Source organism: Rutidosis leptorrhynchoides, chromosome 3, assembly GCF_046630445.1.
Source record: "Rutidosis leptorrhynchoides isolate AG116_Rl617_1_P2 chromosome 3, CSIRO_AGI_Rlap_v1, whole genome shotgun sequence".
NCBI lineage: Eukaryota > Viridiplantae > Streptophyta > Magnoliopsida > Asterales > Asteraceae > Rutidosis > Rutidosis leptorrhynchoides.
The window spans coordinates 127,280,202-127,297,823 of NC_092335.1; the positions used below are offsets into that span (position 1 = coordinate 127,280,202).

The 17,622-nt window shown below is 33.9% G+C and overlaps 2 protein-coding genes across 2 annotated transcripts; both read left to right on the forward strand.

The window, feature by feature from the left end:
* Nucleotides 1-3,086: 3,086 nt before the first annotated feature.
* LOC139896788 (pentatricopeptide repeat-containing protein At4g13650) lies at nt 3,087-6,470 on the forward strand. The gene is made up of 2 exons (XM_071879424.1): nt 3,087-3,201; nt 3,315-6,470. The coding sequence occupies exons 1-2, from the start codon at nt 3,127-3,129 to the stop codon at nt 6,405-6,407; spliced, it is 3,168 nt and encodes a 1,055-aa protein (XP_071735525.1). The 5' UTR covers nt 3,087-3,126; the 3' UTR covers nt 6,408-6,470.
* A 5,797-nt stretch (nt 6,471-12,267) lies between these two features.
* LOC139896789 (GATA transcription factor 7-like) lies at nt 12,268-13,402 on the forward strand. Its single transcript, XM_071879425.1, has 2 exons — nt 12,268-12,425; nt 12,624-13,402. The coding sequence occupies exons 1-2, from the start codon at nt 12,297-12,299 to the stop codon at nt 13,296-13,298; spliced, it is 804 nt and encodes a 267-aa protein (XP_071735526.1). The 5' UTR covers nt 12,268-12,296; the 3' UTR covers nt 13,299-13,402.
* Nucleotides 13,403-17,622: the final 4,220 nt, after the last annotated feature.

Sequence of the window (17,622 nt, forward strand, 5' to 3'; positions counted from 1 at the left end):
CATTGGAAGTTATTTATAAATAAATTTTAATAATAAATATTTCAACTTATCATATATATTCAAATAGATATTTAAACCAATAAGTTTAATGTACGGTATCAAATAATTAATACATTGTTACCTTTTCAAGTTATAGTATATATGTATCTATTTACATATAATTGTTCGCGAATCGTCGAAAACAACCGAAAGGTATTTAAATATATAAAAGTAGTTCAAAAATTTTGAGATTCAGTTTTACAGACTTTGCTTATCGTGTCGAAAATGTTAATCATACAAAGATTAAGTTTAAATTTGGTCAGAAATTTCCGGGTCATCACAATGACCCATTTGGAGATTTAATGAGGTTTATAAACTTGAAATGGATTAAGTTGAAGTATAAAACCAAGTTAAATGTGTTTTGGTGTCAAAACTTGTAAATGGTGAGATTTTGACCTTATGGGTCAAAATTAGGGTTTAAGTGTCAAAATGGGTATGACACGTGTTTAACACTTGAGTTCGGGTTTAATTGGCGTATTAGGACCATTCTCACTTGTGTTAGTGATTATTGGTTAGTTTTGGGCACGGTTTGTGCTTGGAAGTGCATTTGGGTCGAAATTACACTAAGTGACGAATTGGGTTGATTTGTAAATCCACTCTAAGTGTATTGCTGTAATTGTGATAATGGAATAGGTATTTTCCATTGGCGAGTTGCGGTTTACTTGGAAGCTTTCTTCAAGACTTCAAGGTGAGTGATAATATCCTATGTGCATATGTATGTGTAGGATGGGTGCGGGTCGGGTGAAGTGATTCTCGGCTATAGAGCTCACTTCACATATAGATGGATTTGATGGACTTTTGTATGAGTTCAATTGGCACGGTTGTGCGTTTTGGTTGACCATCTTTGGCGAAGTACGCGTTCACGTGTACATTATCACACGTGGTTGTGATGTGGTTGATATAACCCCAATGGCGAAGGGTATAATGTTGAGAAGTGAATCGCGTGTGTATCCGGATTCACGATGACGCGTGTGGTTTCGGTCATCTTATTGTATTGTGGAAATGAATCTCGTGTAGTTCGGATTCATGGTGGCTCGTGTAGTTCGGTCATCTTATTGAGGTAGTAATCTCGTGTGGTTTCGGATTACTAAGGCTCGTGTGGTTCGGCCAACCTCGATGTTGTGAAGATAGTAATCTCGTGTGGTTTCGGATTACTAAGGCTCGTGTAGTTCGGCCAATCTTCATTGTGGTATTTGGTTCTCGGTATTGGGTTAAGGTGTTAACCTTGTTCGTTTATATTGTTATATATTAATGTATTGTTGTGTTGTAGCTAACCCTCTGGGTGTAGCTATTTGGCGTTGTTCACATCGTCGTTGGTGAACTTATATTGTTGTTGTATCTTTAGCTCGTTGCTTAGAGATCGTACGGTATGCTTAGTGTAGTGCCTTATATATGGATGCCTCGGTATGCGGTATTTGTTATTTTGTGGCGTGTCCATTTTATACATATATATGTATGTAGTATATTATCATTCACTAAGCGTTAGCTTACCCTCTCGTTGTTGACTCTTTTTATAGATTGCATGCGGATGGTGGCTCAGGTAAGCGCGAGGATTAGAGGACTTGCATAGTTTGCGTAGAAGGCTTGCTTTTGGATTTATTCGGATTGGGTAGCGTATCCCCAATCGCCATGCTCGGCTTTGTTTTGTATTAAAAGTCTTATGGTCGAAAATTGTATTTTGATACTTAAAGGGTAATTTGGGTCAATGTGGGCCCCGCTTCGTAAACTAAAATTTTATTAATGGAACGCGCTAGTTTTCATATATTGAACATGCGGTTAAAAGCGTTTTGTCTAAATACGTCGGGAACTAGTCAAACATTTTCGCATTTAAGAACTTTTTTGACAGTCCACTTTGGCGCGCCGCGCGGCCTATATGGCGCGCCGCGCAACATGCTGTTCAGGATTTTTTTTTTTATTTTGCTGTTTTCACGTGGTTTTGTCGTTGGATGGTTTGGGTTGTTACAAAACTAAATTTCAAACTGGATATGTATTTCTAAATGGAGGTACTGCAATATCATGGCGTTCTCAAAAACAAACACTTGTTGCTACATCATCAAATCATGTCGAAGTGATTGCATTACATGAAGCTACTCGGGAATGTTTTTGGTTGAGATCAATGACACAAATAATTATTGATTCTTGTGGACTAGAACGCGAATCAAAACAAGATATAGGGTTTGTTTAGGAGAAGCTTATTTTAAACTTATTTTTTCATACGCTCGAGTTATTGTGATTATTGAGTGATAAAACTTAATGACCTTGTGAAATTAAAAAGTTAATTAAACTAGCTTATACAATAATCTCTAGAGTTATGAAATGAAAAAAAAAAATAGCTCCTTTTTAAAAAAAAAAAAAAAAAAAAAAGCAAAGCTCCAAATTGTAATCAATGGGATTTGAACTTGGATCTATACTAGAGATTTTCAAGTCCCGACCACTAGGCTACCCTTTAGAGTCCAGTACATTATTTTTTTATTTACCCGAGTTTCACTTTGCAAGCTGACTAATCTCGAGGCTACTACTTACTTTGCGACAGAGTTATCGCAGCTTCATAGGCACGAGGGGGTTTATGTTGTTTAGCAGGTTCGGACTTGAAAACTCCCGAAGCTTTAATCCTATTTGAGAGGTCAAGTCCTTTATTGTCATTTCCAGTCGAATAACATCTATAAACTTTCGGTTTCAAGTAATTTACGAAACACTTAAAAAATTTAACCTTCAATTTTAAACTTAGGAAAAAAAAAAAAAAAAATCGAGTACCAACTTTACATCAGAGTGAGAATGTGAGATGTATCACGAACTAACTGAAATTCAGCTATAGATATTTACCAAACGCAACCATAAGTATCTTAAGTTGCACTAACAAATTCTTTGTATAACGAACTCATTAGTAATTTACAGTAACTTAGTTTCCTACCATAAATTTAGGAATTACCTCCGAACTTTCATTCTTAACAATGATGATATTAACCTAATCTTCATCTTCGCCCTTTTCCCCTGCGTGTTAATGCTAAAGAGATGGTTCTGTAAATCAGTATCTATCTATTTGTATATATAGTTTAATAATTTTATTTTTTTCACTAAAGACGTCCAATGATATTATTACGTGGTTCACTGTTAACTGCCCCAATTCAATCTTTCCCGCCTAAATCAACTACGTTCCCAAAGGTATACATGTACATACATCAACTGAAAACTTCATTTCCCTTAATTTAATGACTTTGTCAATTTTTTATATATAAAAAAAATCGTATTAATGATAGGTATTGCTGTAATTGTAGTTCTTTAGCTGGAAATTAAGTGGATTCAAATCAGCAGCTGCTTTTAATACTTCTGCGTGTATTCAATTGATCAATGAAGAAGATGAATTGAGCCATAAAATTAATGAGACAAAGGGGTTAAATATTTCCCGCCAAATTTATGCTAACCATCAGACGTACTACTGGCTTTTAGAAGGATATTTAACTTCTGGATGCTTAACAGATGTTAAAAAGCTTCATGGGAGGTTAATGAAATCGGGTTTCGATAAGAATCATGGAATTTGCAGCCGGTTAGCTGATGTTTATCTTGCTCATGGCGATTTAAGTTATGCATGCCAGGTGTTCGATGAAATGCCTGACAGAGATTTATTGTTTTGGAATAATTTGTTTTCTAGTTTGCTTAAAAAGAAGTTGAGTATTATGGTGTTGGGCCTGTTTTCGAAAATGTTAGATGAGAATGTTGACCCTGATGAAGTGACATTTTCGAATGTTTTACGTGCGTGTAGTGGAGATAATAAGATCGATTATAGTTATGTAAAGCAGATTCATACCAAGATCGTTCGTTGTGGTTTTGGTACAAATTATATTGCTTGTAATCCGTTAATCGACTTGTATGCAAAAAAGGGGTGTATAGATGCAGCGAAATATGTGTTTCAAGGGTTGTGTTTAAGAGATAATGTTACTTGGGTTGCTATGATATCTGGATTCTCACAAAATGGACATGAAGAAGAAAGTATTTTATTATTTACCGAAATGCATAATTCCGGGATTTTACCCACTCCGTACGTTTTCTCTAGCGTCATAAGTTCGTGTACAAAGATTTCATTTTTTGACCTAGGAGAGCAGTTGCATTCGTTAATTCATAAGTGGGGATTTTCATCCGAAACTTTCGTGTGTAATGCTCTTGTCACATTATACTCACGTTGCGGGAATTTGTTATCTGCAGAACAAATCTTTACTAAAATGGAAAATCGGGATGGTGTATCGTACAATACTCTTATTTCAGGTCTGGCCCAAAAAGGACTTAGTGAAAAAGCTCTTGAATTGTACGGAAAAATGCAGTCTGATAAACTGAAACCTGATTCTGTTACAGTTTCTGGATTATTAAGTGCGTGTGCATCAATCGGAGATTTGATCAATGGAATGCAACTACACTCGTATGCAATAAAATCTGGAATATGTGCAGATATAATCATTGAAGGCTCGTTACTTGACCTTTATGCAAAATGCTCTGATGTCAAAACGGCTCATGAGTTTTTCCGTACAACAAAAAATGAAAACGTAGTTTTGTGGAACGTGATGTTAGTGGCCTATGGACAGTTAGGGGATCTTTGTGAATCATATAATATCTTTTCGCAAATGCAGATTCGGGGGTTGAGGCCTAACCAGTACACGTATCCGAGTATACTAAGAACATGTACTTTAGTCGGTGCTCTAGACCTGGGGGAACAGATTCATTCACAAACTGTGAAAACGGGGTTTCAGACGAATGTATATGTCAGCAGTGTACTTATTGATATGTACTCTAAGCATGGAGAGTTGTACACTGCACAGAAAATTCTCAGGCGTTTGAAGGAGAAGGACGTTGTTTCTTGGACAGCAATGATAGCGGGATACGCTCAACATGAACTGTTTTTCGAAGCTCTTAAAACATTTGAAGAAATGTTACATCAAGGTATACAATCAGATAACATTGGATTTTCAAGTGCGATTAGTGCGTGTGCAGGTATTCAAACAATCGATCAAGGTCGTCAAATACATGGGCAATCAGTTGTTTGTGGTTATTCATCTGATCTTTCGATTGGTAATGCACTTGTTTGTTTGTATGCTCGATGTGGTTTAATAAACGAAGCTTACTTGGCGTTCGACAAGATTAATCATAAAGATAACGTCTCATGGAATGGATTGGTTTCGGGATTTGCGCAGAGTGGTAATTACGAAGAGTCGTTAAAAGTATTCTCGAAAATGAATGAAATTGGAGTCGAAATGAATATGTTTACGTACGGGTCTGCAGTTAGTGCTGCTGCTAATACAACAAATGTAACCCAAGGCAAACAAATTCATTCAAGAATGATTAAAACGGGCTATAGTTTAGAACCCGAGGCTTCAAATGTCCTGATAACATTATATTCGAAATGTGGGTCCCTTAATGATGCGAAAAAAGAGTTTCTTGAAATGCGGGATAAAAACGAGATCTCATGGAATGCGATGATAACGGGCTATTCTCAGCATGGATGTGGAGATGAAGCTATAAAGTTGTTTGAAGAAATGAAAAAATTCGGTTTTACACCAAATTATGTTACTTTTGTAGGAGTTTTAACGGCTTGTAGTCACGTTAGGTTAGTTGAAAAAGGGCTTGAATACTTCAATTCGATGAGTCAAACTTATGGTCTGGTCCCACGACCCGAACACTATGCTTGTGTTGTGGATATTCTTGGACGGGCCGGGCTTTTGACCCGTGGGCTAGAATTTATCAAGTCAATGCCGATTGAACCTGACGCAATGGTGTGGAGGACACTTTTAAGTGCATGTACAGTTTATAAAAATAAAGAAATTGGAGAAATATCTGCAAAACATCTTCTTGAATTGGAACCTGAAGATTCAGCCACTTATGTTTTATTATCAAATATGTATGCAGTTTCTGGTAAATGGGACGACAGAAACCGAACAAGAAAGTTAATGAAAGATAAAGGTGTGAAAAAGGTACCGGGTCGTAGTTGGGTTGAGGTTAAAAACACAGTTCATGCGTTTTTTGTTGGCGATCGTCTGCATCCATTAGCTGATGAGATTTATGAGTATTTAGAAGTTTTGAATAAACGGGCTGCTGATATCGGTTACGTTCAAGATCGATATAGTCTTTTGAATGAGGTGGAACAAGAACAGAAGGATCCATCTAGTTGCATACATAGTGAAAAGTTAGCTATTACATTTGGGCTTTTGAGTTTGTCGAATGCGATTCCTTTGCGTGTAATGAAGAATCTTCGAGTATGTAATGATTGCCATAATTGGATAAAGTATGTTTCGAAGATCTGTAACAGGGATATAGTAGTTAGAGATTCATACCGGTTTCATCATTTTGGAGCAGGTGTATGTTCATGTAAAGATCATTGGTGATTTTGTTGTTTATAGTTTGTTAGTCATTGGAATATTTTCTCGATCAATCTGCTATTATTTCTGCATCAGGTAAGTTTTTTATTTCTTATTATCAAATTTAAATTCAAATAAAAATTTGAGTTGTTTTAGTAAAGCATCAGCCAATTTGTTCCTGGTATAAAAATTTGAATTGTCTTGGTATTGAATCAGCCAATGATTTTTATATCCCTTTGGTCAAATGGGTAAACCTTGCAGCCAAGTATACCACTGTGGCAAGCCTGCAATTGTAATAAGATTAGTATTTTGACTAACGTAGTTTGAAGATAAAACACAGTTGATTGGTAGGCTTAATCTCATCCGGACCCATTTGGACCCTTAATATAAGGTAAAGGAACAGTTATGCTGTTCCATTTGCAGCATTTCGGGGCTTAAAAACTATTCGGCATATATATTTATAATCTACAATGTTGTTGGATGAATGTGGTTATGATAATTTCAATTCTTCATACGAATGAATGAACTTAAAAAATATTTGTTGATATATGGATTGTTTTGTTTGGGGCTTTGGGCATTGTTTTGAATTGCAATTGGATAAAACAAGGAACAATGTTAGAAAATTTGTTTGTACCTGGTCTGCTCTTCACAGTCCACACAGTTTGTATAGATTTTGGTGTAATCTATTGATTTCATTTTAACAAGTGTTCACAAAAGGTCAACATAGTTCTTGTCCAAACCTAAGAAAATAAATCATGGCAGTTAGTAACTTTGAGTCTTTTTTATTACTCTTACAATTATTGTTATTGTTATTGTTAATTGTTAATGTTAATTGTTATTTTCTATTTTCAATGTTATGTTCTAGGCTTCATTTTTCAAAGGTATGTAGGTTGACCACTTTGTATCATGCAATCAAGGTTTAATTCTTTTAAAATAATCTATCTGATTGGGCATTGTGTATTTGTGTTATCCAAATGTTCTTTTAGGCATTTTCTTGCCGTCCAATTTCAGAATCTTGACTTTGGTCATTGGTTTCTAAGACATTTAGTAGATTTTACATATTTTTGTCATATTTTGTTTGTAGCACATACATTGTTAAGTTACTCATTTAAAATCTGTATAATACTATAATTAATCAATGAGTGTTCAACTAGTGATATGACTGAAACATATATTCTACAATGTTACTAGTATTTTAACGCCAAGAGATGGTTAGCCGGCACCATCTTTTGATCGTTGGTCTCATTCTTTGATTTAATGTTGACTTGATTAAATTTCTTTTAGTAGAAAAAGACTAAATGATAACCAGGCAAATGATTTGTACACTGATCATTTTTGTCTCTAACCTAGGGATGGCAATGGCCACCCGATCCGGTAGATATCCACTCGATCCACCCGCTTCGTGGTGAATATGGATGAACCTAAATGGATGTGGATATGGATGAATCTAAATGGATATGGATATGGACATGGATGAAAAGTTTCATCCATGGATATATTCATTACCACCCGAAATACATATACAAATACATAAATATAGATATATGCTTACATATTTACTATTACAAGTTCATTTACCGTTAAATTTACATTTTGCTTTCAACTATATAATGAAATAACTATAATATATTACAATAAAACACGTATATCTAACAAAATAAACTTACAATTTCATATTTAATTTTTCATAATCTATATTTTATAGTAAATTTAACAAATTTTGTTATATCTTCAACAAAGATTACATATTCTTATGGATAGATTTTAATTACGTCATTTATATTTATTTTTGATATACTACGTTTTTATTTTAATCTCATATTACAAAATATTATAACACTTTTTAATATCTATTGGATATCCATTAACCTTCTTAATCCACTGGATATGTATATGGATGGATGACCTGAAACTAAATGAATATAGATGAGGAAAAATCAAATGGATATGGATATGAATACGGCATCACCTGATCTATATTCGATCAATTGTCATCCTTACTAACCATCAAACATTTCTTATAATTTAAAATATAACACTTAAAACATGTTTGATGGTATACAAATAACAGTTAGCGTGGACGAACCATCCATGACAAAGAGACAAGTAACAACCAAATGATATTCAAAATACACATATCATTTGTCTTATAATAAATGCGTAGTAATTTAATTTTACTGTCGAGTACGTAAATAAGCAAACAGTTAATATTGTTCCATATTTTCATTTTACCATCAACAAACAAATCTTACTTTGAGACCCATTATGTCCCTGCGTGTCTTTATTTTCCGGGCATTATTATAATTTTATTATTATTATTATGTGTAATTTGGAGTTTATGTTATTACTCTAAAAATAATTGAACTGGTGCAGAAAATTGCTAGGAGTATTTTGTCTACTTGTACATTAAGTTATACCCTAATGCCATAAAAATTTGCAAAAGTTAATAGATTTATTTCATAAAATACTTCTAATTATTTGGTGCAAGGTCTAAGGTTTATTGCAAATGTAGCCTCCAAATGCTCAATCTATTCATCAACTTTTGTCCAGTTCCTTCTTTAGTTCGGTCTATCACATGAATGCTGAGTATTACAATATATCAATATATTTTGGTGCATCTTTGAAAGTGTCCTTTCCTATCACAATCACGCACCTTCTTAACTTGTAGTTTGATGAACATGCCCCATTGCTTCAATAATGCTTGTGAATTGTGGAGTAATCATATTATATACGTGTTGGGACAATGAAATGAAAAGAGAGCATGCTTGATTGTACTATACTATATTATGACCAAACAATGTTAGAGTGCTCCCACGTCCCAACCGTTAATTACTTCCTTCTCGTCACTTACTGTGTGTCACCTCAATATTTTCTTTTCATTACTCACTCATTAAATTATACTAACATTCATCACACACTAATTTACCATCACATGGACCAATCTTAATTATTTAGTTAAATCAATGTACAATTAATTGGGTACAAGTATTAAAATCAAAAAGCCCCAAAGAGAAAATACTATGCATTCAGAGAAAGCATGACGTGTGATCATTGGCTTGCCTTTGACTTGCCATTGGCGCCAATGATCAAATTCACTTAGGCTTGCTCTTTGTTTTGTTTTAGCGTCATGGTTGAAAGTGCTCTTATACATATTTTAAAGAACGTTGCATGACTGTAACTGATATGACATATTTTTTGGTTAACACTAAAATTAGTTTCTATTTTTTGTCGTTTTATCACAATCGGTCAAAGCAACTTAAAACGTATGTTCATAATTTGATAATCTTGTATGGAGTAATTTTACTACAAACATAATAATCGCATACTTACTCTTAACCTTATACGGAGTACAATATTTTTCTGTATCATTACAGTATCATTACAAATATTTTAGGAGTATATTACTGTAAGAAATAAGAAAAATTGAAACCGTGATATCTACAATCTAGACTACTTTATAAAGTGTGTTGAGAAACCATGGAGCTATTTACTTTTTAGAGTGAGTCACCAACAATAGCATGTAAGAAAGGTTTCACATACTCCATGTGACCTCCCCTTCTCTATGTTGTAATCCACTTTCGATATGGTGGTTGGGGTTGGCCCACCTTCCGTAGTAGATATTTTTGTTTGGTTAAGACTAATCCGTAATTTAAAGATATAATTCACTGAATTTTTAACTTCTGCATGTTAAGCTTTATTACATAAGCATTATTCACCTTCTATTAGACTTGTTGTAGCGGTGGAAGAAAACCGCGTGGGAGGGTGATGTTTCACCTGGCGCCGCCCCCACCTCCCGTATCGAGGCGTGGCTAGAAGGATGAAGAGGAGCGTGCATGAGCCTGCAACGGGGATGACAACGGTGTTGTTTACTTTTTTTAATTTTTTATTAATTTTAAAATATTATTTTATATCCTTTTTAATACCTAACCCAATTATATTTTAACACATCATCATAATACTCTTAACTCACACCACCACAACTCCATAAAAACTACTCACTCATCCTAGTCATCAAAAAGGTATAAAAAGCAACCCATGCCCCCAACCCACGCTCCCAACCACAACAAGTGGTCTTATAGATTTTATAGCTACAGAGTATTTGTTAGTAAGACCATTAACACCGGTCACCATTCCACGTCTTGGGTGGTGACATGGCACAATCTCACGCCTTCTTTTTCAGTTAATGGAGCGTGGCTTTTGAACTGTGACTTGCGCGTGTGTTGCAAAGTAACGATAAAATTCACATCCGTGAGTTAATCTTATTGGTCCAAAACATTTTAACAAAATTATTTATATCTCCTTTTTATTCAACGCTGAATTATATTTTATCACATTATCACAACACGTCCAATCAACACATAAACTCACATCATCATTACTTCATATTTTCAATTCACATCGCCACATTATCAAAAAAACCAACACCACAAACCCATAACCACAACCATTACATAGTGGACTATAAATTAGGGACGGATGAAGCAGTATTATATCAGCATAAATAGGAAAGAAAAATAAATGTGAATATTTTTAGGACGAATCAATCGATGCCATTTTTCAGGACGAATCAATCGATCATACGATTCTAATCGCAGGAAAAAGAAGGAACATGGAATGGCTATCTTGGTTGTCAATGTCTTTTATCTATGATGCGCCTATCGCTACCAAGAAAGGAATAGGCTAATTCGTTATCTTACATTGTCCTCTGTATCGTTTGAGTCATAAGTTTATAATCTCCATGTTTTCTTTAGTATAGCATAAATAGGTGCTTTAGGACCCATTACTTTCAACTTAATGAACTGTTTCTGTACAGCTCTCTTAATTTATTAAGTAAAATTACTGTTTCTTTATCACTTTATCTGAAAATTGTTTGTTTTTAGAAGACATAAAATCTGACAACCCTTCCCAAAAAGAGCCAAAGTATGGCGCGCTTTACTTTCGTGTTTTTTTCGTGTTGTCTTCGTTATTATTTCATCTTTGTAAAAGTTCATCATATGTAAACTCCTGTATAGTGGTTTGTGTGTCGCTGGGGGCTGCAGGTGTTCTCCTGTAGAGCTTCCAATTTTGTAACAGTTTGTACATTCATTCTTAATATATGCAATGCTCTTGTTGACTTTCGATAAAAAAAAAAAATGAAGATAGAGACATTGAAAAAAAAGGTAAACGGTTGGTTTAGATGCTGGAAATCTATAGTTAATATTAAAATCCTTTAATGATGATGTTATTATTATTAGATTAATTCCTTTATTAGGAAAAAATAAAAAAGAAAAAGAAAAAAATCGAAGCATGGTGGGTGATGTGATTAATCTAAATAATTTTGAATTAAAATTAAATCTTATTAATTAATTATTATTATTAAATCTTATTAATAGTTATTTTAATTATTAAAATTAAATAATTTTGAATTATTTTAATTAATTATTTTGAATTGGGTACGAAAAGGTATACAAGCTAGGAAGAAGAAAACTAATTTTAAACTTATATTTTAATTTACAATTTTAAAATAAAATGACAACTAATATTATCTCTTATAATTGGATGTAGATTGTTTAATATGCATTTTAGGTGTTTGATGAAATGTTCAGCTGACGAGTTTCTTAGTCGGACTCTGTGGTTCGACGGGTCAATAAACTAAATGACTTTAGCATTTTCGTTCACTTAATACCTAAAACATATTATTAAACTGTTTCATTTAAAAACAACTCATGATTCTACGGGTCTATTTACTCGTTGTTATATTTTCCTTTCGTTTGTACATCTCATTTTAATAACAAAGGTTTGTTTTAAAAAAAAGAATAGTTAAGGGACCAAATTTGTAAATTATTTTGAATAAAACCAAAGCTATGGTGGGAAATCTCTGCTTTATTTCCAAAATCTTAAATCTTATTCTTATTTTGTCTTAAGAAAAAAGTGAAAATGGACTTTTGCTGGAATGTCTCTGTTTCAGGTGGGTTTCCGGCTAAAAACCAGCCGGAGCAACATCTTTTATCTCCATCTTTCCCTAAACCAGGCAGCCTAGATGACCTTTTCTCCGGCCACACTATGGTACTACCATTTAACTTTTAAGCCTAGCCTATTTACTTTCATATTTTATTTGCTTATATATTCAGTACTCCGTACAACATTTCAGTTATGTATTTCCTATGTAAAATATCAAAACTTTAACCTCATATGTTGGTACAAGCCTTATTGCATGAGGTACAAGTCTTTAATGTACTAGTTCTAATTTTGAAAGTTATGCAGGAAGAAGGGGATATCAACACAGAATGGCTATCAATTTTTGTGGAAGATTGTTTATCCAGCACTGGAAGTTACATTTCATCAGTAATTCCCTTAAACCCTGAAAGTACAACTGGTAATGCACAAGGTTCAACCAAAGAATCACCAAGCTCTGAGGCAAAAATGAAACCCCGAGTAGGAGGCAACAATGTTTCACTGCATAAACTAGTTGTACCTTCCAAAGCAAGAAGCAAAAGAAAAAGAAGTCAATTCAAAGGTACAAATCATTTAAGCTGGTCTCAACAGTGCTTTAACACTGACCCACCTTTGCTTCATCAAGCTTATTGGTTAGCTGATAGTGAGTTGATTTTACCCATTAAAAGTACAAGTCCTACAAGCATAAAAAGTGAAGGGTACGGACAGGGGGTGTACAAGCAGATGAAGCATGATGAGGAAGGAGAGGGCAGCACCGGGCAAGGTAGGAGATGCAGCCATTGTCTTTCACAAAGGACTCCACAATGGCGGGCTGGGCCTGATGGGCCAAAAACACTTTGTAATGCATGCGGGGTAAGGTACAAGTCGGGCAGGTTGCTGCCCGAATATAGGCCAGCAAAGAGTCCTAGTTTTGTGAGTTATAAACACTCGAATTCTCATAAGAAAGTGTTGGAGATGAGAATGTGTTCATCATCATCTTCTTGATGAAAAGATGCACTTTTTGTGTTTTTATGAGAAATTTAAATTGATTAGAACCTATAATGTAAAAAAGTTAAATTATTAGGATTTGAATTTGAATTCGATTAATTAGTTAGTCCTTTAATGTAAATTTAATGATATTGTATTATTAATACATTTGTAAGGTTCTGATTCAAATGTAACCCTTTTGGTAGGAAAAAGGTTGAGTTAATTTCCTTCGATATCTTAATGTGAAAAGATTAAGGTTTTTTTTTTTATTATTTTTTTTATTTTTATCACTAGAACACAACTACTTTTTCTTTGACTTGAAAATCGTGTCAACCACATCCATCTTCTTCCCTGAATCTAAATTTGCTCCGGCAGGTAATTCTTTTTATCACTTTATCTCCTTTCTTTATTCAATAAACTCTATATTTTTAAAGAAATATCATTGTTATCACTCTTCTTTTGTTCTTCTACATCGTGTTCTTCCTTGATTGTCCTTTTTTTGTTCAACAACCACCTCCTATCTTCTAGATCTGAATCTAGTGCGGTTTTGTAGCGTCTTCACTGACCTCCTCTCGGACCACCAACATCTCGCCGGTGGTTCGGTCTTACCGCTTTCCGTTTAATAAGGTACACCGATCTATTCCCTCTTCATACGGGTTCTGGGTGCTTTTTGTGTTTTTTGGGATGTTTGTTCGGTTGTTGCTGTTTCGGTGGGGTTTGGGTTGGTCTCTTGGTCGTTTACTTTGTTCTTGGCCTCCGTTTTCTTCTCATCTGCGGTTGTAGGCGACGAGTTCCGGCGGAACTCTACAGCCCTTTTGATCGGAATTCGGGTTGGTTTGGGTGCGGGGTCGATTTGGGTGGCCGCAGGTGTGCGTGTCTTTGTGTTGAAATTCGGCAGTTTTCGGTGGATGGGCTGCTGCCGGCGGCTATCGGAGGGGGGTAGCGGCTGTTGGCAGCTTTGGGTGGCTGCTGCAGTTGGTTCCTGTTTTTTGATGGTTGCGGGTGGTGGTGTATTAAGGTTGGCGACTGCTACTTACTTCCACTTGTGGTTGAAGCTGACCGCTGAGGTATGCTGTCTATTTGTAACTAGGGGTTTGTAAATGTCCGTAGAAAATTTGGCGGAGATAACTGGTTCCTTTATGGTTTGGTTTGTGACAACCCGGAAATTTCCGACCAAATTTAAACTTTGATCTTTATATGTTTCCGACATGATAAGCAAAGTTTGTTAAGTTAAATCTCAAGAATTTTAAACTGTGTTCATACACTCATTTAACCTCGACCAAATTTCAACGATTCACGAACCATTAAATGAACGGATATGATTATATATGTACATGTATATATATATATATATATATATATATATATATATATATATATATATATATATATATATATATATATATATATATATATATATATATATATATATATATATATATATATATATATATTGACTAAATTGCGCCGTTGGTCCTTGTGGTTTGCACAAAATTGCATGGTTTGGACAAAAGTTTGTTTTCAACGTCGTTGGTCCGTGTGGTTTGAAAATTGAACCTGGTTGGTCCTCCTCTTAAATGGCTGTTAAAATTGATTCGTTAAATCACCCATGTGTGTGGCACATGAGGGTATTTTTGTCCATTACATCAATAGGAACCAACTGCGTTATTACTATCATTTTCCCCTCCTCTTTCCTCTCCCCCTTTCCATTTATCTTCAACAACCTTCAAACCTTAATTTGTCTAAATTAAAAACTTAAACCCTAATCAAAATTAAATCTAAAAATCTAACCAAAACATAGATACATAAGTTACAGAGTATATATTTATACAAATATTCATGGACCAAAAATTCATTACGGAGTACATATTTATACATATACACTGATATACATAGGGACCAACACATATACATATCTATATCTATTCAACTAAAAACAACATAAATAATGATTTCATCACATACAGACAATCATCGTTGGATATGTGAACATGCGAGGTGGGAATTTTTGAAGCTTAATTGAAAAACCATATCACTAGTTGCGTTTTGTTCGTAAAATTAATTCGAGTTTAACGGTGACAACGATGAAACCTAAATCGCAGCGGGAAAAAAGATAAATCTCGTCATAAAATTGTGTGGGTTTTATCTAAGAGTTATTATGTTGAATTAAAATATTACACTTTAGACTTCTTAATTATTATATCTGGTATTTTTAGGCCTATATATTTACATGTTCTATCCCTTATGTATAACTCACTTTACATAAATTTCCCTTGGCAAAAACTACATGCATAAATTTCCCTTGGCAAAAACTACATGCATAAATTTCCCTTGGCAAAAACTACATGCACCAAAGAATGAAACGACCAAAATTTTGTTTGATATTAGTATATATGGTAAACCATAACTAAACCCCAAACAACAGTTGATAACCTTGAGATTCATGAAACCCAAAAACGAAAAAATTGAAGGTTACAAGCATGAAGTGAAGCAAGCAGTAACAGTAATTCACCTGCAAACTTCACCGTCTTCATCGATTTATATAGTCAATCGGAATATAGTAATCGAGCTTGTCGTTCGTCGTCGATTCATGAAGTAAAATTGAAGGTTACGACCTGCTGTTCGTCGTCAGAATATAGTCAATCCGGCCACCAACGACGGTGGCGGTGCTTCCCTTCACAGATGATGATGGCGGCAGTGCTTCCGTTCGTAAATCTGGCCATTAATTGATGAATGAAGATGGTGGCGGCGATGAATTAATGAAGATGGTTGCGGAGGTGGATGAATTAATTGATGAAGATGAATTGATGATTTGATGAATGAAGAGATAAATTGATTGGGAGATGGGGATTTATTTTAAGGTGGATTTAAATTTCATGAATCTGATGAAAAAGATATTGGGGTTTTTTATTTTAGTTTGGGGGAAAAAGATGAAGGAAGAATATGTAGGTTTCAGAAAAAATACATTGTTGGTCCCTATGTATAAAGACTGAAATACCCTCATGTGACAAGCATGTGACACACTCTAACGGCTCTATCTAAACAGACGTTTGGGTGGGGGACCAACCAGGTTCAATTTTCAAACCACACGGACCAACGACGTTGAAAACAAACTTTTGTCCAAACCATGCAATTTTGTGCAAACCAAAAGGACCAACGGCGCAATTTAGTCATATATATTATAACTTGAAAATATTAAAAAAGTATTAAATGTATAATACTTTACATAAACGTAATTGTTTCAATATGTTTATCGATGGAAATAGAAGGTAATATCAAATGATTGATTTATCAGATACATTGTATGATTAAGGTCTCTGTTGTGAGATCCACTGTGATTTAAGAAATCTGTCATTTTTATCAGTATTCGAAATATTTAGTAAAGTAATTTATAAAAATGTCATTAACAAGAGTTAGTCAAAAGTTAGTAAAGATTTTCGTTTAATTTTCAAAAGCGTGCTTTATAATGATTGACTCGTGTCCCTTGGTAATTTAATTATTTAGTTCTCATATTATTAAAAACATTATTTGATATAATAATTTCTATTATAAAAACAAGTTAAATTATATAAAATGAACTTTGTAATATAATTAGTTTTGAAAAACGAAATATTATATTATTAGATAAATATATCAATTATATATATAATGTGTACAAGTTTATATTTTAAATAATGATATATATATATATATATATATATATATATATTTTACAAAAAAATAATATTAACTTAGATATAAAACGTTTTGAATTAAATACACTTTGATAAGTAATGAGAAGTTGATTTACGGAAGCAAATGACCAAAACACTCTAACCTTCAAGTTACACTTCGAAGGATTTAGTTATTGAAAAGTTAGGTTTATATTTTTGTTAAAGGAACACATCATGAAACGTATAACGTTAGTTTTCTTAACGTACGAATGAACGTTCGATAAACCGGAACTAGGACATAAGTCGGGCTTCAACGTACAAGTTATCGGAACTAATTTTACAAGTTAACTATGCACGTAAATATAATATAATATATAATTAATTATATAAATTAAATAAATAAATATAATTTAAATTAAAGAGTGTCGGCAGCCATGATCAAGTGGGATGTGAGCTGGAGTCAAGCCCCATGCGATCGCATGGGCACTCCACACATCAACCATGCGACCGCATGGCAAGGGAAGTGTGGCCAAGTCTTTAAAGTGAACGATTTCGTTTCAGTTGTGCACACACACACCTCTCGATATAATTTACTCCCTCTGTATTCATATTATTATTTATATTATTATTATTATTATTAAGATTAATATTATTATTAATCTTATTATTATTAATAACATTAGTATTAT

Excerpts from the sequence above, each read along its gene's own strand:
- LOC139896788 (XM_071879424.1), top strand. The coding sequence starts at position 3,127 with ATGATATTATTACGTGGTTCACTGTTAACTGCCCCAATTCAATCTTTC. Across the intron at positions 3,202-3,314 it reads AATCAACTACGTTCCCAAAG|TTCTTTAGCTGGAAATTAAG; the intron begins GTATACATGTAC and ends CTGTAATTGTAG.
- LOC139896789 (XM_071879425.1), top strand. The coding sequence starts at position 12,297 with ATGGACTTTTGCTGGAATGTCTCTGTTTCAGGTGGGTTTCCGGCTAAA. Across the intron at positions 12,426-12,623 it reads TTTTCTCCGGCCACACTATG|GAAGAAGGGGATATCAACAC; the intron begins GTACTACCATTT and ends AAAGTTATGCAG.